Genomic DNA, 24,175 nt, shown 5'->3' with positions numbered 1-24,175 from the left:
ACAGGGTGTGACATAGGGCAGGTAGGGTGTGACCTAGGGACAGGCACAGGGTGTGACATAGGACAGGTAGAGTGTGACCTAGGGACAGGTACAGGGTGTGACACAGGGCAGGTACAGGGTGTGACATAGAGCAGTTAGGGTGTGACCTAGGGACAGGTACAGGGTGTGACATAGGGCAGGTAGGGTGTGACCTAGGGACTGGTAGAGGGTGTGACCTAGGGACAGGTACAGGGTGTGACATAGGGCAGGTAGGGTGTGACCTAGGGACAGGCACAGGGTGTGACATAGGACAGGTAGAGTGAGACCTAGGGACAGGTACAGGGTGTGACATAGGGCAAGTACAGGGTGTGACATAGAGCAGTTAGGGTGTGACCTAGGGACAGGTACAGGGTGTGACATAGGGCAGGTAGGGTGTGACCTAGGGACTGGTAGAGGGTGTGACCTAGGGACAGGTACAGGGTGTGACATAGGGCAGGTAGGGTGTGACCTAGGAACAGGTACAGGGTGTGACATAGGGCAGGTAGGGTGTGACCTAGGGACAGGTACAGGGTCTGACATGGGGCAGGTAAAAGATGTGACATAGGGCAAGTACAGGGTGTGGCATAGGGCAGGTAAATGGGGTTACATATGACAACTACAGAGTGTGGCATAGGACAGATAAAAGGTGTGACATAGGGGAGGTACAGGATGTGACATAGGGCAAATACAGGGTCTGACATAGGACAGGTAAAAGGTGTGACAGGGGAGGTACAGGATGTGACATAGGGCAGGTACAGGATCTGACATAGGACAAGTAAAAGATGTGACATAGGGCAAGTACAGGGTCTGACATATGACAGGTAAAAGCTGTGACATAGGGGAGGTACAGGATGTGACATAGGGCAAATACAGGGTCTGACATAGGACAGGTAAAAGATGTGACATAGGGGAGGTACAGGATGTGACATAGGGCAAGTATAGGTTCTGATATAGGACAGGTAAAAGATGTGACATAATGGAGGTACAGGATGTGACATAGGGCAGGTACAGGGTGTGGCATATGACAGCTACAGAGTGTGGCATAGGACAGGTAAAAGGTGTGACATAGGGGAGGTACAGGATGTGACATAGGGCAAGTACAGGGTCTGACATAGGACAGGTAAAAGCTGTGACATAGGGGAGGTACAGAATGTGACATAGGGCAAGTACAGGGTCTGACATAGGACAGGTAAAAGAGGTGACGTAGAGCAGGTACAGAGTATGGCATAGGGCAGGTACAGGGTGTGACAAAGGGCAGATAAAGGGTGTGACATAGTTCAGGAACAATATATGACATTGTCTTACAAGTACAGGATATGACATTGTCTTACAAGTACAGAATATGACATTTTCTTACAGGTATAAAGTATGACATAAGTTAAGTACAGAGTGTGGGATAGGAAATAAAAGAGTGTGACGTAGGACAGGTACAACATGTGACAGTTTCTGACAGGTACAGGATGTGACATTGTCCGACAGGTTCAAGATGTGACATTGTCTGATAAATGAAGGGTGAAGTGTCCAAAAATGAAATTTCTTTTTGAAAAATTATGAATATTAACCCCCCAGTAAAATGTGACTTTACCATGCCATAATTTTGATATTTCAGTATTTAAAACGAGAAGATCTACATTATCCACCATCTGTATCCTCTAATCCCTGGATACAGTTTCAGAAGGGCTGTTTTCATCTTAAAGGTGAGTTTTATTGTCACACTCTCTAGATACACTAATACCCCTGTCTGTCATTCCACCATGATTTCAATTCTAGTAATTTACCCTTTGACAGATACAGATGTAGAACTGTTATTTGGTATGTAGGTGTATAATGATAATATACAGGTGAAGATTTGGTCATGATCAGTTAATTTTTACAAAGTCATGGCCATTTGACTTAATAAGTATTTTAATGAAAATTTTCACAAAAATGGTAAGACCAATATTTGAGAGCCTTGTCTTACTCCAATGGGAATTACAAAAAAATATGCAGTTTTGTTTCAGATTCTTTGCCATTGATTCTGCAGACAAGACTTCAATTTTACTTCATGAGTATGCATCTAAAAAAGGCCAACAGCGCTAAAAAGTTCCAAACTTTTGTCTTAGTTACTGACAGGGGCATTCATGTTACTCTGACACATCTAGTTTCTCTATATTTCCTTGACCTTCTGTAAAAGCAGGAGATATTTTTTAATCCTATTGGCTGTTCCTCTGTCTATTTTCCACAACAATCACTATAGTTTTCACAGAAAATTTCACCATAATTGAAGCACCAGTATCTGTTTATTCATCAGAACAATTTTCGTGGGAGGTGTCCTTTTTTGTAAGTCCTGTCTTCTACAGTCCTGTGAAGTAGTACATTCTTTATTCACATATCATTGATGTCCTGAGTCACTTTTGTTAATCGGTTATACCAGATCTGTTCATCTATAAAATAAGGATAGATTTACTGATATGATTTTGCTCTCAAATGAGCCTTGACTTATTCTTTCAAGGCTTGTATTAATATTTGTATGTTTATCTCAACATATGTCTGAAAAGTTGCCTATAAAATGTTAATGAACTATTTTTATGTGTCTTCAAAAGCGGTCTAGAACATTACCTATGATACCTTGCAACAAATTACTTTTTTTTTGTTCATTGCACATTGATTTATGTCATGTAATTGTAAATTTCTTTATTTTACCTGTGAATGTGTAATTTTACCTGTATGTGTTTTACCTTAAAATGTTTTTGACCCTTGAATATATAATTTCACCTGTATGTGTTTACCTGTATGTGTTTATCTGTATGTGTTTACCTGTATGTGTTTGACCTGTGAGTATATAATTTCTCCTGTGTGTGTTTACTTGTATGTGTTTACCTGTATGTGTTTACCAGTATGTGTTTACCTGTATATGTTTACCTGTGTGTGTTTGACCTGTATGTGTTTGACCTGTGAGTATATGATTTCACCTGTATGTGTTTACTTGTATGTGTTTATCTGTATGTGTTTACCTGTGTGTGTTTGACCTGAATGTGGTTGACCTGTGAGTATATAATTTCTCCTGTCCGTGTTTACTTGTATGTGTTTACCTGTATGCGTTTGACCTGTGAGTTTATAATTTCACCTGTATGTGTTTACCTGTATGTGTTTACCTGTATGTGTTAACTTGTATGTGTTTGACCTGTATGTGTTTGACCAGTGAGTATATAATTTCTCCTGTGTGTGTTTACCTGTTTGTGTTTACCTGTATGTGTTTTACCTGTGAGTATATAATTTCTCCTGTGTGTGTTTACTTGTATGTGTTTACCTGTATGTGTTTACCTGTATATGTTTACCTGTATGTGTTTGACCTGTGAGTATATAATTTCTCCTGTGTGTGTTTACCTGTATGTGTTTACCTGTATATGTTTACCTGTATGTGTTTACCTGTATGTGTTTGACCTGTGAGTAGATAATTTCTCCTGTGTGTGTTTACTTTTATGTGTTTATCTGTATGTGTTTACCCGTATTAGTTTACCTGTATGTGTTTGACCTGTATGTGTTTGACCTGTATGTGTTTGACCTGTGAGTATATAATTTCTCCTGTGTGTGTTTACTTGTATGTGTTTACCTGTATGTGTTTACCTGTATATGTTTACCTGTATGTGTTTGACCTGTATGTGTTTGACCTGTGAGTATATAATTTCTCCTGTGTGTGTTTACCTGTATGTGTTTACCTGTATGTGTTTGACCTGTATGTGTTTACTTGTATGTGTTTGACCTGTGAGTATATAATTTCTCCTGTGTGTGTTTACTTGTATTAGTTTGCCTGTATGTGTTCGACCAGTGAATGTATACTAAATTTACATTTATTGTTACAGATACAGACATCTTATACCCTGTACAGAATACCAAATCTCTGGTACAGCTGCTGGACATCCTGTTGGAAGCTATCCATTCTGCCTTGTCTCGTCCCTCTGTAAGTCCACCCCTCCCTCAACATGATAACCATGCCTCATCTCCCTCAACATCCATTCTGCCTTGTGTCATCTCTCTATAAAGTTAACCCTCTCCATTCACATCCATTCTGCCTTGTGTCATCTCTCTATAAAGTCAACCCTCCCCATTCACATCCATTCTGCATTGTGATGTCCTCTGTAAGGTCACCCACCCTTCCTCCACATCAATTTTGCCTTGTGTTGTCCTCTGTAAATCACCCCTCCCTCTACATCTGTTCTGCCTCATGTCATCTCTCTATGAAGTCACCCCCTCCCTCCACATCCATTCTGCATTGTGATGTCCTCTGTAAATCACCCCTCCCTCTACATCCATTTTACCTCATGTCATCTCTCTATAAAGTCATCCCCTCCTCCCTCCACATCCATTCTGCCTTGTGTTGTTCTCTTTAAGGTCACCCCCTCTCCCTCTCTGCATTCATTCTGCCTTGTGTTGCCTTTTGTAAGTCACCCTTTCCCTCCACATTCATTCTGCCTTGTGTTGTCACACTCAAAGGCCACCCCCTCATTCCACATCAATTTTACCTTGTGTTGTACCTCTGTAAGTCACCCCCTCCCTCCACACAATTCTACCTTGTGTTGTCCTCTGTAAGTCACCCCTTCCCTCCACATCCATTCTACCTTGTGTTGTCCTTTATAAGTCACCCCCTCCCTCCACACAATTCTACCTTATGTTGTCCTCTGTAAGTTACCCCTTCCCTCCTCATCAATTCTTCCGTGTGTTGTTCTCTTTACATAAACCCCCTCCCTCCACACAATTTTACCTTTTGTTGTCCTCTGTAAGTCACCCCATCCCTCCACACAATTCTACCTTGTTTTGTCCTCTATAAGTCACCCCATCCCTCCACACAATTCTACCTTGTGTTGTCCTCTATAAGTCACCCCCTCCCTCCTCATCAATTCTACCTTGTGTTGTTCTCTTTACATAAACCCCCTTCCTCCACACAATTCTACCTTGTGTTGCCTTTTGTAAGTCACCCCATCCCTCCACATCCATTCTGCCTTGTGTTGCCTTTTGTAAGTCAACCCGTCCCACCACATCCATTCTGCTTTGTGTGGTTCTCTGTAAGTCCCTCTAAATGTCCACCCCCTTTCCCAACATCATTGCCTTGCTTTGTCTTTTTGTTATTCAACTCCTTCTCTCCATATCATTCTGCCTTGTATTGTATCGCTGTAAGTCACTCCCATCCCTCCACATCCATTCTGCCTTGTGTTGCCGTCTGTAAGTCACCCCTCCCTCCACATACATTCTGCCTTGTGCTGTCACTCTCAAAGGTCATGTACTCTCCCTCCACATCCATTCTGCCTTGTTTTGTACCTCTGTAAGGTCACCCTCTGCCTCTAAGTGAAATCATCCACATGGCCTTGTGTTCCTTCTCGCCCTCCTTGTGTTGTACCTCTGTAAGTCACTCCCTCCCCTTAGTGAAGCCACCTGTTTGGCCATATGTCATCTCTCTAAATGTCTATCCCCTCCTTCTCTATAATTCCAATGAGAACTGAATCAAATTATGTTGTTTGGATGATATATCTTTAGACCAGCTACAGTGAAACCTGTATATAAAAATCATTCAAGAGAGCAGGGGAAAGAGACCTTAATAGAAAGGTTGCCTTTTCATAGAGGTTCATCATTGTATGAATTTAATTGACAGGTATTTGTTATATAGAGGTAGCCTTAAAGACAGGTTTGACTTCAAAAACAAAAAATTCTGCAATGTAATTGTATTTTTAGATATTCAAATTATGTACAAGTAAAATTTTGAAAGGGGCTAAATTCCGAATGAATAACCAAGGGAAACAACTCTTGTGTCATTATTTGTCTTGTAGATGGTCATAGGAAGTTCATTTGAGTGTCTGTCTTCCCGACGTCTCTTCACAATCCCTAAACAGTAAGTAATCCTACCTCATCTTGTAATTAAAACCTGTTTGAATAAGCTCATTGTCATTCTACTTGTCATATTAATTATTATATCAATTTTTAATAATTGTTATGTTTACTTTATATACTGATGGTTTTCCTTATAACATTATAACCTGAGTTACACCTGAGATATGATGGAAGTTTTACTGTATTTTTTCTATAATAAGAATGACCACAAATAAAAATGTTTTATTTACTGGTTTGAAATCAATAAAAAACATATATTTTAGCTTGAAAGTAACATTTTAGCCAAGCTTATATTTTGGGCCTGTTAGTAATACAGCAAAATGGGCTTAAGTAAAACTGTGGCACTTATGACATGTGAAAATACTGCTGAACAGAAAAAAGTCATTGATGGGCTTATTACCAGACATGGGCTAATTGCTGGATAACTGTATCCATCACATGGAATTACAAAAAGTTTTTTTGAAGATCAAAATGATAATTGAGTAAGAAATTAGGGGTATGGATAAATTTTTAGAATTAATTAAATATGCTGTAAATTTATTTTATTTTCAGAAATGGAGACTGTGATTTAAAACCGAAGATTTGCCAGTAAGCTGTTTTGCTCATTAAATTATTTCTTGTTGTTAATTTGGAGTTATCTTCATCTAGAAAGTGTTTTGTGTATGAGAAATATGAAACAGTCCATAGTCTGTGTATCAGAGTGTTCTATAGTACTGTTAATTTGCTGTAGTGATCTCAGATCTCCAAATTTCTTGTGAATGTAAAGATTGTTATCTTTAAGACTTATTGAGAAAATGATAGTCTATTTTATTATTTTCATGAGAAATACATAATTTTTTATTAAGGCTTTTGATTAAATTGCAAAAAATTGAAACAGCGCCAGCAACACTTAATGTTGTAGAGCTTTTGCCTACATAAAAGTATTTGTTTCAACACTTCATAATTGTGGTGATTTGTATTTCCAAGGAAGCTGAGAAAGAGGCAAGATTGTGTCTGGGCACTTAACCCTAATTGCTCCGGACAACACATGATAGCCTGTATGGTGTTTTAAAAGTGAGGTAGCCACCGGTTCCTACAAGGAGACCCTACCTCAAAATGACCCCAGCAGTTCACAGGGTGATGAACCCAGGGAACAAACCCAATTGAAACCTGGAGTATGACTGTTGACAACTGATTTTTCAGAAATTAAAGAATCAGGATATCTTTCCAACATTTCTTTTTCAGATTTACAAGTAATGAGTGTCAGTGTTTGTACACCGTCTATACCATGGAGAGACTACCCTCTGAAGATCTCATCATCTTGCGCCAGTCGACCACGGGTGGCAGGTAGGCATCAGTCTGAATTAACTTTATAGGAATACGATAGAGTAATGCTTTTGTTCATTTTTTCTCTTGTTCTTGAAATCTGTTGTGATAATCATTAACAGTAAAAAATCGTTTTTGTTTTGCTGCTGTAGAATTATCATGTTATTTTAAATCATATATTTTTGTGAGCTCAGATCTAATGGTTTTCCATATGGATTCATTTTCATTGACATTTGATTTTTGGATGAACAGTTCTCAAAAAATTGTATATTTCTAAGATAAAATGTAGCATAAATTGTTCATTATTTCATGGACGAATAAATATTTGGATTAAATGAAAATAAAGCCCCACAAAAATGAATGATTTTGTAGTAAAGAATGGCCAGGATAATGGATAGTGTTTCCTTTTCTTAAATAAATTCTGGTATCGAGGTTGATAATTAAGCATTGTCTTACAGTGAAACCTGTCTGATCTGAACCCTGGTAGTGAAACCAGTCTGATCTGAACCCTGACAGTGAGATCTGTCTGATCTGAACCCTGGTAGTGAAACCAGTCTGATCTGAACCCTGACAGTGAAACCTGTCTGATCTGAACCCTGACAGTGAGATCTGTCTGATCTGAACCCTGACAGTGAAACCTGTCTGATCTGAACTCTGACAGTGAAACTTGTCTGATCTGAACCCTGACAGTGAGATATGTCTGATCTGAACCCTGACAGTGAAACCTGTCTGATCTGAACCCTGACAGTGAGATCTGTCTGATCTGAACCCTGACAGTGAAACCTGTCTGATCTGAACCCTGACAGTGAAACCTGTCTGATCTGAACCCTGACAGTGAGATATGTCTGATCTGAACCCTGACAGTGAAACCTGTCTGATCTGAACTCTGACAGTGAAACTTGTCTGATCTGAACCCTGACAGTGAGATATGTCTGATCTGAACCCTGACAGTGAAACCTGTCTGATCTGAACCCTGACAGTGAAACTTGTCTGATCTGAACCCTGACAGTGAGATATGTCTGATCTGAACCCTGACAGTGAAACCTGTCTGATCTGAACCCTGACAGTGAGATCTGTCTGATCTGAACCCTGACAGTGAGATATGTCTGATCTGAACCCTGACAGTGAAACCTGTCTGATCTGAACTCTGACAGTGAAACTTGTCTGATCTGAACCCTGACAGTGAGATATGTCTGATCTGAACCCTGACAGTGAAACCTGTCTGATCTGAACCCTGACAGTGAAACTTGTCTGATCTGAACCCTGACAGTGAGATATGTCTGATCTGAACCCTGACAGTGAAACCTGTCTGATCTGAACCCTGACAGTGAGATATGTCTGATCTGAACCCTGACAGTGAGATATGTCTGATCTGAACCCTGACAGTGAAACCTGTCTGATCTGAACCCTGACAGTGAGATCTGTCTGATCTGAACCCTGACAGTGAAACCTGTCTGATCTGAACTCTGACAGTGAAACTTGTCTGATCTGAACCCTGACAGTGAGATATGTCTGATCTTAACCCTGACAGTGAGATCTGTCTGATCTGAACCCTGACAGTGAGATCTGTCTGATCTGAACCCTGACAGTGAGATCTGTCTGATCTTAACCCTGACAGTGAGATCTGTCTGATCTGACCTCAGACAGTCAAACCTGTTTTGTTTTGTTTTGACATGTGAAAAGTACCATAGTAGTTAAGTGGTCATTGGCCATATTCCACTTTTCAATCTATTCTGTTTCAGTGTTCATTGTGAGGCTGTAGCGGTCAAGTTTGGAGAGATACCACAGCGGTCAGTTAATACAAGTGGACAAGAGGATCAAGAAAGGTAGGACAGCTTTACCATTTACTGTCATTCACCTCTAATAAGCCCAGTTGACTAATGTTTGTCCCAAGTTTGATCATGTTTATGGATGTTTAGTTGGTTATAAGCTAGTCCAAAATTCTGGCCTTCTGTCCACTTTCTGATAATGAATTAATGTATGGGAATATCAGAAGTCTCACCTCAAGGTTTGCATGCAAACAATATTTGAAAGAATTTTCACATGTATCGAGTCATATTGATTTCATGATTTCAGCAAAAAAAAATGTAATTATTTAAAGTTGCTTAAGAAATATTAAAATAAATAATAACACATTTTGATAGTTTAATAATTACAATGATTAATAAAAACTGATCAAGCTTGAAGAACTTCAGAAATCACAAAATTAGGCAAACAAAATATTGAGTTACCTCCCTTCGTCCATGAGAAGAAATTGAAAATGTTTTGTAGAGGAGGCGTTTGTTTTTGAGTTATCTCCCTTGGCCCGTTAAAATATTGGTGTCTAATGGTCCAATCTCAAATATTAAATTTATTACACTTTGTAGGACTGACATAGGATATAATGTACAAAACTTGCAAACGCTAAATTTTCTTTTCTTTATTTTGAAATTATTTCCACTGATTATTTTTCAGAAATCTATCGCTTTACTGTTTTGTTTTTTTTCCACAAAAATGTATTCATGCATGTTCTTTATGTTCAAAAGATGGGATATTATCCTATCACCCACTTTTTCAGGTAAGTATGGTGATTCATCAACTTGAGACAGAATTGTTTCCTGAGGCCAAATGCCAAGGGAGGCATAACTTTGGAGGGTTGATAAATCATCATAATCACTGCAAAACAGGTCATTAACTGTTTTATTACATAATATTTCCTCAACATTTCACATTCTGAAATTATTGTTTCCTGTCATTGGATAAAGTGGATAGAAAGAAAAATTCCTTGAAGAGAGGAGAAAGAGAAAAAAGTAACAGAAAAGATAAAACAAAAACTAAAAAACAGAAATTTAATGGAAAATTTTATATAATTTTAAATTCTTCAAACGTAATGTGCAAATACATAATGAGACATGATGGTGTACAACTCCATTCCATTGACAAACATTCAACAAAAAAAGTGGGGGGTCCCTTATTACTATATTTGGGTATGAACTAGTGTAGGTTGTATCAGCTTGGAGTATTGTTTATGGGTTATTGTATGTGTAAGATGTATAGAATTGTCACAGTCAGGAAAAGCAGGAAATAAATTAAGAAATTTTATCTCTTAAGAAACTCAGATTTTTCCATTTAAAGAAAGATAAGTAAAACTGCTTTCTGACCTTCTTATTGTAGATATATGATATACATGTATTAGAAATTATGAAACTTTATCTGTTGATGTTATCTGGGAGTTAGAGATGACAATTCTGGCGCCTAATACATTTCATACGTCTCAGTTGTATACCATTGGGCATATCTTACACCTCTCATTTTACCTCATTATATATATCTCAAATTCTGGTAAAACCACCTATGTACATGTTTTGTGTCAAATCTTGAATTTTCAAAATGACAAATTATTTTAATTTAAACGATATTGGTATCAAGTGCAAGCATTAACTTGATGGGTTTTTTTTGTCCTCGCAATTTTATGAAGGCGTGTGCAGTGTTTTTCAGTTCTGTAGTGTTACATCACAAATCATGATGAGTCATCACTTTAGCTACTTCATGACTTTACCTTGGATGAGTTGATGATCAGGGGGTTTCAAGGTCAAGGTCATGATTACTATTTATAGAACTTTGCCAAATATTGTTGGAATTCTTGCCTTGCAGGCATTTTATGTAAGAAACATAACTGAAGTTTCTTCCTTACCTGGTACATGTCATTGTGATTCTGTGATTGTGGAAGCCTATGGGGAGTCAAGTTTATCTAAATTAATGTCATGGAGTCATGAATAAGGTTATGCTGTTCAAAGTTAGAAAATGTAAGAAAAAATTGTATGCTTAAAACGAAAAACCACATTGTTATTTGCTGTATGTACTTGAGGACATTAGTAGGGCTACACATTGATTGATCAAGAATCACAAAATATACACACTGTATAACAGTTTTATTTCCTCATTTTGTTTCAAAGTCTGAATTCATAATTCTGTGTTATTTTTTTGCCTTTGAACATCATAAATATGTAGTATGGCTCTTTCTCAATTAAAATCCTTAATCCAAATATTTTCTATGCAATGTTATTACGAAAATAACGAAAAAACAACAACAAAAAAAAAAAACCCACCCCAAAACCAAAAAAACATTGAACATATACTGCAAAATCAAATTTCTGTGAGGATTAATTTTCCTGGTTTTCCAATAAAATGAATCATTATTTTGCTTTAGACAATTGACTTTGTGGATTATTATAGTTCAATAAATTAACTTCTACTGATTTAACAGTTTTTTAACATTTGAATATGTGGATCAAGAATACCAACTCAAAAACTTGAACATATTTTGTGTCAATTTTGACAATAAATACATGTTTTTAAACTAGTATTTCATTAATCAGGATTTTTAAAAAATTGTTTAAATTTTGTGTCCCAAAGGGAACCCAGTTTAGAGAAAATTAATAGTGTCTTTTAAAGCAGTCTCTGTGATCAATCTCAAGCCAATTTTTATTGGACAATAACTGGCTGCAGTCAGATTTGCTTCATTGTGTCAACAAGTCTGCTAACCTGATTTGTTTTTTGTCTGTCATTATCACTGATGATTTGAAATAAACAGATAAAATATGATAGGAAAGGTCTAGTAACATCACAGTGGGTTCTGCTATAATGGTGTAGTAAAAAAAAACAATTATACACAGCCCCTTCAAACATCAAAAAATCTCCTTTTACTTCAAACTGAAAAAACAGGTTTTAAAATAAACTCAAACAAAGTGAATATTGCGAAAAGGAACTAGGCCCTGGTGTAATGGTGTGGCGATAAAAAACAATTATACACGATCCCTTCAAACATTTAAAAACCAATTTCACTTCAAACTGAAAAAAAAACAAGGTTGAAAATGAAATCAAACAAAGTGGATATTACAAAAAGGAATGATGTTCTTCTATAATGATGTGATAAAAAGTGGGAAAACATTTGCAGGGACTCCTTAAACATTAAAAAACAACTTTCATTTCAAGCAATAGTAAAAAAAGGTTTAATGATATCAAACACATGCTGCCTTTGCAGGATATGGCAGCTTGTTCAGTGGCTAAGAAAAAAAGTTGATAAGTAATTCTGTGAAAATTAGCAGAGTTTTGTTATTTTAAATTCAAAGTTTATTTTCTGTCAGTTTTGATAATTATGAAAGTATTTGTGGAAATATTACTGTGATGGAATGAAGTTCTCATTCAACTTTTAATTTATACATTGGAGAGTCAGGGCTAAAAGGGGGTAGGAAATGGGACAGAAAGAGAGAGAGAAAGATAGAGCAAAAGATAGAGAGAAAGAGAGAGAGAGAGAGAGAGAAAGATACAGAGAGAGAAAGAGAGAGAGAGAGAAAGAGAGAGAGAGAGAGAGAGAGAGAAAGAGAGAGAGAGAGAAAGAGAGAGAGAGAAAGATAGAGAGAGAGAAAGAGAGAGAGAGAAAGATACAGAGAGAGAGAGAGAGGGGGTGGATTGGGTGGGCTGAGTGATGTGGGAACATGGGTGGGCATGAAGGAGGGTAAGGGATGGACTTATAGGAGAGGGAAGAAAAGGTGAGTGTTAAAAGTAACTTAAGAAGTTTGAGGAAGCAAGACAGAGGAGAGGGGATGGTAAATTTCTATTAGCTCCTGGCTAGAAACTATGACCACATACCAAATACTAATTACAGGAAAGTTATGACATAACCTACGATGGATAATGAAAGACTTTAAGGCACCAGATGTAAAGAAACAAAGGTAGAAGATGAAAGCAAATATTTTACCAATAAAGGAGTCAAGGTGTCATGATAAGGGCTATGATGCATTTACGAATCTGGGTCCTTTAAACTCTTTTAACTAGCACAGCTATCAAACACATTTCTTAAACACACAGTGAAGAGGAGGTTTTATTACTGAATATTGAAAGAGCAGACAGCAAAGTTCGGTCTCGTCTGGGACAAACATCTCACCAATTCACATCTCATCATGTTATGTTGTCAGGGCTCTATGTCCAAATAATGGCAAATTTTTGTGTCTGAAAACATCCATTTGGTTTGAAATAAAAGAACTGTAGATGTTTGGGTACTTCATATATTGTTTTTGGTATAGTTTATCATTAATGTTTTAAGTTGATATAAACTCTGTTGTAATTATTTTTGGGACATGGGGGTGGGGTGGAGTGGGGTGGGGTAGGGTGGGGGTACTGATATATAAATTCTGACTTGAAGTCAGTGGGTGGTTTTTTTGCAGTGTATTGGTTTGTAATTCTAAATAGTCATGTACATGGATGGGCTTATAACCAGATATGGGCTTATTATTTTGGGCTTATAACTGCATATAGGCTTATTATTGTGAGATAAATACAAGACTTGGGTCATGATATGGAGAAATAAATGTAGAAATGTAGGTCACTGTCACTATTTTTAGAAACCTAACAATGATATATTTTGTGGATTTTCTTAATTGTTTGTTTGTTATCTGGGTTTCTGGCCCCTTCATTATGAGACCAATTAGGGTAAATGTCTTGCCCAAGAACACAACCAACAACACAGGACAGTCCGGCACAGGATAGTCCGTTTCTCATAGGGACCAAAACATGCACCCCAGACCGATACCTCCAACTCTCTACTGAGAGAGTCTTTGTAGCCTCATTTCTTGCATAATACACTTCAAAAGATTTACACAATTTCACCTTTCACATTTTTTGTAAAGATAGTCTCTTTCACAGACACTCAGACCATCATTTAAACCCACATGTCTCTGATTTTATACAAAGATCGTAGGGTGACACAGTGGTAATGCTTTCGTCTTTCACCATAGTGTGCAGGGTTGGATTCCCCAAACAGATGTGAAAAGGTATAAGGTCACCTGCAATGGTTACACTGGTACTCCAGGTTCTTCCCACAGTATGACCTCATGCATGTTTCCATCGGGGCCAATAATATTAATATAAGTCAGTATGCATTGTTTCATGAATCATGAATAGTTGCTGAAAAATATGTATTCAAAATGAAGTATCTATCCCCAACTTTTTGACACTTACTACAATTATGGTAACTTTCCTTCAGTTTGGATGTAACAAAAGAGATACCATTAATATTTCATTTTGAAATAATGATACATTGTGTACCTCTTAAATTTTTTGTCATTTACATGACAGTTAAATCCTGTTTTGAATTTTTCTTTTTAGTGACATTTGAGAGCAAACAGACAGCCTTCAGACATGTAAACGACGTAATCACATGTCTATGAATTTTTTTTTTTTTTTTGAGAATTAATCTTTTTTAATCTTTAAATTATAGATCTAGCACGTAATGCTGCCAAGTGTGGTTATGAATGTCCTGACTGTCGTTGTTGCACCTGGAGTTTTTTTTTTCGTTTTCACAACATTGACAGGTGCATTTTGCTAGGCACATTAGCAGGTGCTATGGAATACTACGCTCCTATATAGGTATTGGGTATAAGAAGTGCAGCAGAATGTAACAGCTAATTACATACTGAGTGTTCTGTACCATCATAATACTTATCAAATTTACACCTGTACAATATGGTCACAACCAGGTAATGGTTTTGATCGTAAGTCAAGATTAAATTTCATGGCCACTTAAGATTGCTACAGATTGAATTTATAGATCTATAAATAACAATTTCATTTGTCTAGCTTGAGTAATAGCTTCATGAAGTATAATTATGAACTGTTTCATTATAAATTCAGAACATACACGTTTGATAAGGAAATAGTTGAAAGAATTCTTTTTAAAGGTTTCAGCTTTTATCTCCAATTTATAAATTTGATAAAACTTTATTTACTTTGCAACAACTGCAAAGCAACTTTTTTAAAATTACATTAATCATTCTTGTTGGCCTGGATGAAAACATGCAGGGGTCTTATTGTAGGAGTGAAAACTCACATGGTTGGGTAGGTGACCCCTATACCTTTTCACGTCCATTCCTGGAATAAAACTCTGGATGCCAAGGTGAAAGGTGAGAGTCTGTTACCTCTGTGCCATTCGTTCACCCAAAAACTTTGGCACTCAACTTTATATACTATTTTTATCCAGAAATAGGCCCATGACAATATGCCTACCCTGACATGGTTGTTGATCAGGAATGTTTTAAACCAAATATTACTGAGCATTTCATTGTCCTTTAATAAGTCCATCCTCTGACTTTGATTTAAAAAAAACATTTTGGCACAAGGGATGATTTAAACTTTATAAATAATATATTGAGTATTTCATTGTCTTGTAATAAGCCCACCCTCTGGCTTTGATTAAGAAGAAATATGTTGGATGTTTTCAGTAAATGTGAAACTATTGAGTGAGCAGTTGTACAAATGTTTCAGTATGCAAACACAAGATTTAAAAACTTTGAACAACATGCAGGATTAAAAAATTTAAAATATCTCAAACTTATCAAATTTTCTGTCAGATGCAAATTATGATGTTTCATACTGGTTTAAATCATGTGACTTGAATAGTAAACAGACAAATATTGCAAAAAATGTTATTATTCATTTCACATGAAGGACGAAATTGGATCAGAGTCAGTTTCATTTTTTTTTTCCAGTTTTTGATTGAAGTTTTTCTCTACTCCAAAACTTATTTAACTCTCTCCACATCATACGTACTGCACAAACACAACATCCCTTATCACAACATCAATCAAACATATTCAAACAAAATTGTTTGTATTGTGGCGATCATTGGTTTATGAAAGACAGGGTTCTTCTATTATCAGTTTATTTTGAATAAATTTGTTCCAGTCGATGAAAATGTACTCAGATAGCCACGTGTCAAGACATATCAGAATTATGTAAAAAATAAATTGTCATAATATAATATAACCCATGACTGCATTATTTTGATGTTTATGAATCCTTATAAAAGGTATTTACCATCCTGTAGCTTGAAATATCCTTATTTTTAGAAATCTTTTAATTGTTTTTGATATGGCAAAAATTGATCCAGATTGTCATACAGTATTTTGGTTTAATACATATCATTCATTCATTTTAATTATAAAATGAAAAAAGTTTTAGGCAAAGATGAGGCATGCTGGTACCGGATTTTCTTGTGTGTTGATCTGTCCCTGACATTCGTTTATCTTTCCATAAACAAATTTCTGTTATAAAAGCTTTAAAGCATCAAGATCATTAAGATTTCAGGAAACTCCGTGTTTAATTGCCAATATTTATCAGTTTTTTTAACAGCAATCTGGTTTCAACAACTTGGTAGGAGTTATGCCCCTTCTACAAACCTCCCTTGGCCAGTGACACCACTAGTGGTATGCAAATGTAATTTTTAACAAATTTAAGGTAAAGAGAGAGCCAACGCAGGTAAAGTTCAAGTTGGTTTAGTGTCCATTCATCCCCATCGCCTCCCGTAGAAGCTGTCACAGGCGAAACATGTAGGCCAGAAATCCTCAATAAATTTTGAAACTACCATTCCAGCTTGTTGTGGACTACCTGTCACACTCTTCTACTACTTTTAACAAATTTCATGAAATTTTGCGATTAATTAAGTTTTGCACCAGAAAGTTTATTGTTATTCAACAATTCTTTTACTGGAAATATATTCTTCTGTGTTATTATAATCCGTAAATTTTGTCTGGAGCTTAACAGAAAAACAGTTAGAGGTATCAATGTGAAAATTCATTGAAAAAAATTTTAGCCCTTTTGGAACTAGCAATCATTCAGGGAGCAGCTGTTGATTCTTTATGGATATTACCTTTAGTGCATAACTTTCTGAGATTTTGTTCACTGTAGAAGTGTTAGCTTGGTCCTTAGCTATAGACTATCCATCCAGCTTTTCATGATACTGTTACTTTTAGCTTTGATTACAGATTAAGTGTAACGGGCTGGACATAATCATTGTATTTTGATGGGATTTGATATCAATGAAGTAATTGTTAAATTGATGCACAACAAACAATACCCAGTTTGTCAAATAATTGTATGCAAGGGATGCCTTCGTTTAGAATTGTATTTAGATATTTTCAAAGACTATGTTTGTTCTAATCTTGACATCAGCTTGAGTAAGTTGCCAATTTGGCGTAGACAAAGTTCTTACACATTTCATATATATATAGATTTCATATGGTGTTTGTGATTAAATACACATAAAATTAAAATGTGAAAATTAGAAAAATACCTATGAAGAGGTGTATAGACAAAATTGAGATTTTTTTTTGTTTGAAAATACATTTAAATGCACCTGTTATCTTCTCTCTGTGTACTTTCAAACAGAAGGCAGCAGATTTGCTAAAACTTGCCATTTTTAGGATACCTGGTGATGACTAGGCTATTTGTTAATTGGTGATTTAATGTGAAACAGCAGACAAATCTGTACATAAAAGTAGTTACACATTTGAAGGTAACATTAAAATTTACACCAGAACTATTACTTCTTCACTTTTCTAATGAAATACCTGGTTTCACCTTAAATTATGGTCTATGAAACATTTCTTATGAGAAAAAACCTTATTCATTACAATAAAATCTTTTCAGTCAGAAAACTATGTACAGTAAAACCTCACTAGTCTGAACACTGTGTACAGTAAAACCTCACTAGTCTGAACACTGTGTACAGTAAAACCTCACTAGTCTGAACACTGTGTACAGTAAAACCTCACTAGTCTGAACACTGTGTACAGTAACACATCTGAACACTGTGTAGTAAAACTGTCTGAACACTGTGTACAGTAAAACCTCACTAGTCTAAACACTGTGTACAGTAAAACCTCACTAGTCTGAACACAGTAAAACCTCACTAGTCTGAACACTGTGTACAGTAAAACCTCACTAGTCTGACTGTGTACAGTAAAACCTCACTAGTCTGAACACTGTGTACAGTAAAACCTCACTAGTCTGAACACTGTGTACAGTAAAACCTCACTAGTCTGAACACTGTGTACAGTAAAACCTCACTAGTCTGAACACTGTGTACAGTAAAACCTCTCTAGTCTGAACACTGTGTACAGTAAAACCTCACTAGTCTGAACACTGTGTACAGTAAAACCTCACTAGTCTGAACACTGTGTACAGTAAAACCTCACTAGTCTGAACACTGTGTACAGTAAAACCTCACTAGTCTGAACACTGTGTACAGTAAAACCTCACTAGTCTGAACACTGTGTACAGTAAAACCTCTCCAGTCAGGACACTGTGTACACTGTCTGTACACTGTGTACAGTAAAACCTCACTAGTCTGAACACTGTGTACAGTAAAACCTCACTAGTCTGAACACTGTGTACAGTAAAACCTCACTAGTCTGAACACTGTGTACAGTAAAACCTCACTAGTCTGAACACTGTGTACAGTAAAACCTCACTGTCAGTAAAACCTCACTAGTCTGAACACTGTGTACAGTAAAACCTCACTAGTCTGAACACTGTGTACAGTAAAACCTCACTAGTCTGAACACTGTGTACAGTAAAACCTCACTAGTCTGAACACTGTGTACAGTAAAACCTCACTAGTCTGAACACTGTGTACAGTAAAACCTCACTAGTCTAAAACCTCACTAGAACACTGTGTACAGTAAAACCTCACTAGTCTGAACACTGTGTACAGTAAAACCTCACTAGTCTGAACACTGTGTACAGTAAAACCTCACTAGTCTGAACACTGTGTACAGTAAAACCTCACTAGTCTGAACACTGTGTACAGTAAAACCTCACTAGTCTGAACACTGTGTACAGTAAAACCTCACTAGTCTGAACACTGTGTACAGTAAAACCTCACTAGTCTGAACACTGTGTACAGTAAAACCTCACTAGTCTGAACACTGTGTACAGTAAAACCTCACTAGTCTGAACACTGTGTACAGTAAAACCTCACTAGTCTGAACACTGTGTACAGTAAAACTGAACACTGTGTACAGTAAAACCTCACTAGTCTGAACACTGTGTACAGTAAAACCTCACTAGTCTGAACACTGTGTACAGTAAAACCTCACTAGTCTGAACACTGTGTACAGTAAAACCTCACTAGTCTGAACACTGTGTACAGTAAAACCTCACTAGTCTGAACACTGTGTACAGTAAAACCTCACTAGTGTACTGAACACTGTGTACAGTAAAACCTCACTAGTCTGAACACTGTGTACAGTAAAACCTCACTAGTCTGAACACTGTGTACAGTAAAACCTCACTAGTCTGAACACTGTGTACAGTAAAACCTCACTAGTCTGAACACTGTGTACAGTAAAACCTCACTAGTCTGAACACTGTGTACAGTAAAACCACACTGTGTACAGTAAAACCTCTCCACTCAGGACACTGTGTACAGTAAAACCTCACTAGTCTGAACACTGTGTACAGTAAAACCTCACTAGTCTGAACACTGTGTACAGTAAAACCTCACTAGTCTGAACACTGTGTACAGTAAAACCTCTCCATTCAGGACAATGTGTACAGTAAAACCTCTCCACTCAGGACACTGTGTACAATTAAACCTCTCCAATCAGGACACTGTGTACAGTAAAACCTCTCCAATCAGGACACTGTGTACAGTAAAACCTCACTAGTCTGAACACTGTGTACAGTAAAACCTCTCCACTCAGGACACTGTGTACAGTAAAACCTCACTAGTCTGAACACTGTGTACAGTAAAACCTCACTAGTCTGAACACTGTGTACAGTAAAACCTCTCCATTCAGGACAATGTGTACAGTAAAACCTCTCCACTCAGGACACTGTGTACAGTAAATCCTCACTAGTCTGAACACTCCACTCAGGACACTGTGTACAGTAAAACCTCTCCAATCAGGACACTGTGTACAGTAAAACCTCTCCAATCAGGACACTGTATAGTAAAACCTCTCCACTCAGGACACTGACAATGAAACCTCAACAATCTGGATACTGTGTACAGTAATGCCTCACTTGACTACTCAAATGAATTTTATGGTCTTGTTTTCATTTGATGTGGAGCATGTTGAGTCACCATTATCAGATCCCTTCCCTCTCCTCTTCTCCCCTCCCCTCCATTTCATAAGGAAAACTGTAGGTCAAAGGTCAGCTGTGAAAATAACTCAAATGAACTCACATATTGGGTTTCCAAGGCAAAGATCATTGTTACTAATTATATTAGTTATTATTATTATTAGTTCAGTGACTTTGTGCAGAAGACTTCATTTCATCAGGGATTAACATGTATGCTAGTGTGTCATGCATGGGAATACCTCAGATTAGATATTGTTTAACATAGGTCAAGGTCACTATACTATTTCCAGAAAATTACCAAGGAAATTAGTGACATCTGTCTGTTGTCTTATTTTTTCAAGGCAAAAATTTGGTGAAATATATTCTGATCAAGATCATATATATGAGAATGTTTTGGATGAGTGTTTTTCCAGTTTCCAGGTCAAGGCCATCATTACAGTGTATTAAAATTTGTTCAGCTATCATACTATTTTGTATATAGCAATCAGGTCTTAGTGTGTACCTCAGTTCTGGTTAATGAAAGTTAAATCTATTAGTGTGCTGTCTTATCGTAAAACATTGTCAAGGAGTGTGTTTCTTTTTTCATTATGTTGTGTTATTTTGCAATGTTTCTGCTGGATAGATTGTCTGTCGATATTCAGCCATGATCTGATGATTTGTATCAAGAAAAAGCACATATTTTAGTAGTTATCTTATTTCAGCGGTTTTCACACTGAAAGATATTCTGCTAACATATAGAATTAAAGGAATCATATTAAGTGCAATATTTTTTTGCATCAAAACCGCTAAATTAAGATTGCTCTAATTGCAATTTCTGACTTTCATTTTCATTGCAATCACTTTCATTATTTTGCTAATTCACAAAGTGAGTGATAATGTGCTAAAATTTTATTGGGCTAAATTAAATAAATTCATAGTAGCATGAACAACCTTCAGAAGAGTGATTATATAAGTGTGCAGGGTTTGATTCCCTGAACAGACATTAAAAGATGAGGGGTAACTTGCTGGAATAGATAAGTTTTTATCTGGGTTTCCTCCCATCGTAAGAACCATCGTGTCTTCAATCCATGCCAGGAAGCATTATCTGTATAATTTTGAAAATTATTGTAAAAATATGTACAGATTGAGAAAGATATTACTTAGGGACTCCTACACTTGGTATGGCAGTATTCTGTTTTTGATTTGCTTGTGAGCTTAGTATTTAATATAAAATAAAGACCATATAGTAATTTTAATTCATTTTTTATTTAATTTCAATTGTAACACAGTCATAATTTAATATTGAAATAATTCCAACACAGCACATGATTATGTACAAATCAACACTCATTTAATTCATGTAATTTATATTTCAATAGCATTCTATTTTTAAAAGACATCATTGTTTGCCCTGTCTCCGTATTTTGAAGATTGGTTGACTACTTCAGCGATTCTGCTGTAAAATATCATTCATATACTTCCAATGATACTCAGACGTTGAACAATTCAGATTAATATACCAAAAAAAAAAAAAAAAAACGAAGTTTCTTGCAATCAACTTTACTTTGCATCATTCTTAACTTTAACTCCAAAGAAAAACAAAGTCATTGTTTCTTAATGTGATTCACTTTATAGAAACTACTTCATAAGGAAGATGAAAATTTTCAAATAAAAATATAGCATTAATTCTATTTCAAAAAACAGATTTATGCTTCAGCTCAAATTTTGATTTCATATATCATAGGTAAGTATTTACTCATAGAAATTTATTTATCTTATTCCAGTCAACCATAACATTACATAAAAAACTTTCATAGAGATCAGCAAAACAAACAATGATATTGACTAGTATTGATTAAATTAGATAAATCAATGTTTGTGTTCACCTTAAATTTGTAGTACCATATTTATCTCTGTAAATGCCCCTGTGACCCTCCTACCCTTCCCTACCCTCCCCCTCCCCTTCTTCTTGACTTCAATGTAATTCTGGGTAAATGATCTCTGTAACCCTTCACCCCACCCCTCTCAAATCAGGCAACTTCACATTATGCCCACTTGCCTCTGATTCTGATTATCTCCCCTATATGATCATCCACAAGCCCTTCCCTGCCCCATTTGTCCCTCCTTTGGTTTGCAACATGAATATATTTACAAGGGACTAACACCATTTAAAGTTAAATATGGTATGTAACTCTATACAACACCAAATATATAACTTTTTTAAGGGGGTATGCTACCTCTTTTTTAAGGGTGTATGCTACCTCATTATTTTCTTTAGGGGTTCTATGTTGGAAAAAAGGTGTATGTGATTGATCATTTTGACTTCAAGTAATTAATGATCAAATTAAAAAGTTCGAAAGAACATAAACTGATAAACATTAAGATATTTCTAGTTTTAAACGGTGACAACTGTAACACTGGCTTAATGTTAAAGGTAGCATATCTCCTTAAGAAAAGAAGAAATCAATATTGAAATCATTTTTTTACATGTTCTGCACATTAAAGTCACTGGCACAACAATTAAAACACAAAATACTATAAATATGACAAAGAAATAGTAGCACTTCAGAACAAAATCAATACAAAATGTAATACCCTTACAATGTTTGGTATAACAAAAAAAAAATACACTTGTTTAGTTGAAATGGTGCTTTAAAAAGATTTCAGGGTTTGTCAATAAAAATGAACATGGAAACTGTTGAATCAGCAATGACAGAAATTTAGATGTGATTATTTATCATCTGACTACATGAAAATAAATCAAACATAATAATGAACTCGATAGGTTTTGATTGTTGAATCAAAAAGAAAAGTTTTAATATGTAATGATCATTGATGCAAGTGGGTATTACTGATAATTAAAAAAAACAAAAACAAAAAAAAAACAAGGAAAAAAAAAACAAAAAAACAAAAAAAAACCCCAATAACTAAAATTTGGGAAAAATATTTAACAAAGATTTAACTCGTAAAAATGTCATGCATTGAAGCAAGATAAATTTTGGTTCTGTAAGATCTTTAAAACATCTGTTAGGTTTATCGTTTACCTGTACTGAAATAAACTATTAAAAGGGATGAATGTAGAAATTTCAAGGTATACTCAAATCTCAAAGTTTTGTTAGTCTTTAATAATTCTTTTTTCATTTTTTTGAATTAAAACATTATCAAAATTGTAAATAAATGCCAATTTTTAAATTTTCTGTCCGATTGAGAAGGTGTTTTGTTAAAAAGAAAGTTATATTTTCAAAGCAATTTCAAATAACTTTGCTGAAAATTTATGTCAAAGATTTTATTTGTCATTATTCTGATAAGTTGACTGTGCTATGATAAATTTTGATTTGATTGATTTTAAGGTTACACTTGGTTCGAGGGTACAGGAATACACTTGGTTCAAGGGTACAAAAATATCTGACACTAAGTCAATCACATCGCACAATATCCTGTAATGGGTGTACACACTTGTGTCTTAATGGGGCTAAGTTTAACATTTTCTTGTTTAAAATATCATTGATAAGAGAAATTACTACATCCGTCAGATTTGAAGTTTCAGGTAATAGCTAGTGAACCTAATGGATATGGTGCACTGAAATCATACCACTTAGATCACTTGATGACAGAACTTTGTTGATCAAAATTTAAACAGGTATTACAAACTATGCTAATGAAAGTTTGCTCCTGGGAAAAGTCAGCTCCAGAAAATAGCAAGAAACATCTTTTCCATACTCAATTTTATCCCATGAGTGATTGGGGAAGACAAATACTTCTTTAAGAGAAAAAAAGTTTTCAGATATCTTAGCATGTGTTTTTAATGACTGGATGTGTTTTGAAAATTTAAAAAAAAAATGTTTATTTTCTAGTTTTGTATGGATAGCCTCCCTTTGATAACAAGTTCAGAAATATTTAAGGAATTTAGCTTCAGATTTTCACTTGTTAATAATTGCTTCACAAATTAAGTGCAGAAAGATCAGTGTATAATTTAAACCCTTGTCTAAGCCAGATGTTGGTTACAAACTATAGTTACATTCATGATGGTTGTAAGATACAGAGTATTTATAAAGCGATCAATATTTTAGTGAAAATTTAAGAATGACAATGAACAAAGATTTAGAAT

General features: G+C 35.8%; 1 protein-coding gene across 1 annotated transcript in view; it reads left to right on the top strand.

Moving 5' to 3' along the window:
• The window catches only part of LOC132564042 (anaphase-promoting complex subunit 4-like), an 87,277-nt gene that overhangs the window by 18,144 nt on the left and 44,958 nt on the right, over nt 1-24,175 (top strand). Inside the window, exons 19-24 of the mRNA XM_060228789.1 lie at nt 1,628-1,715; nt 3,861-3,958; nt 5,820-5,881; nt 6,433-6,468; nt 7,105-7,206; nt 8,928-9,011. Coding sequence (XP_060084772.1) covers nt 1,628-1,715; nt 3,861-3,958; nt 5,820-5,881; nt 6,433-6,468; nt 7,105-7,206; nt 8,928-9,011 — 470 coding nt within the window. The remainder of the gene's footprint in view (nt 1-1,627; nt 1,716-3,860; nt 3,959-5,819; nt 5,882-6,432; nt 6,469-7,104; nt 7,207-8,927; nt 9,012-24,175) is intronic.

This window comes from Ylistrum balloti, unplaced genomic scaffold (assembly GCF_031769215.1).
Source record: "Ylistrum balloti isolate Yb309-2 unplaced genomic scaffold, AGI_CSIRO_Ybal_v1 Utg369678, whole genome shotgun sequence".
Taxonomy (NCBI): Eukaryota; Metazoa; Mollusca; class Bivalvia; order Pectinida; family Pectinidae; genus Ylistrum; species Ylistrum balloti.
Note: the sequence above shows the minus strand (reverse complement) of the source record. Positions and strands in the feature narration are given on the sequence as shown.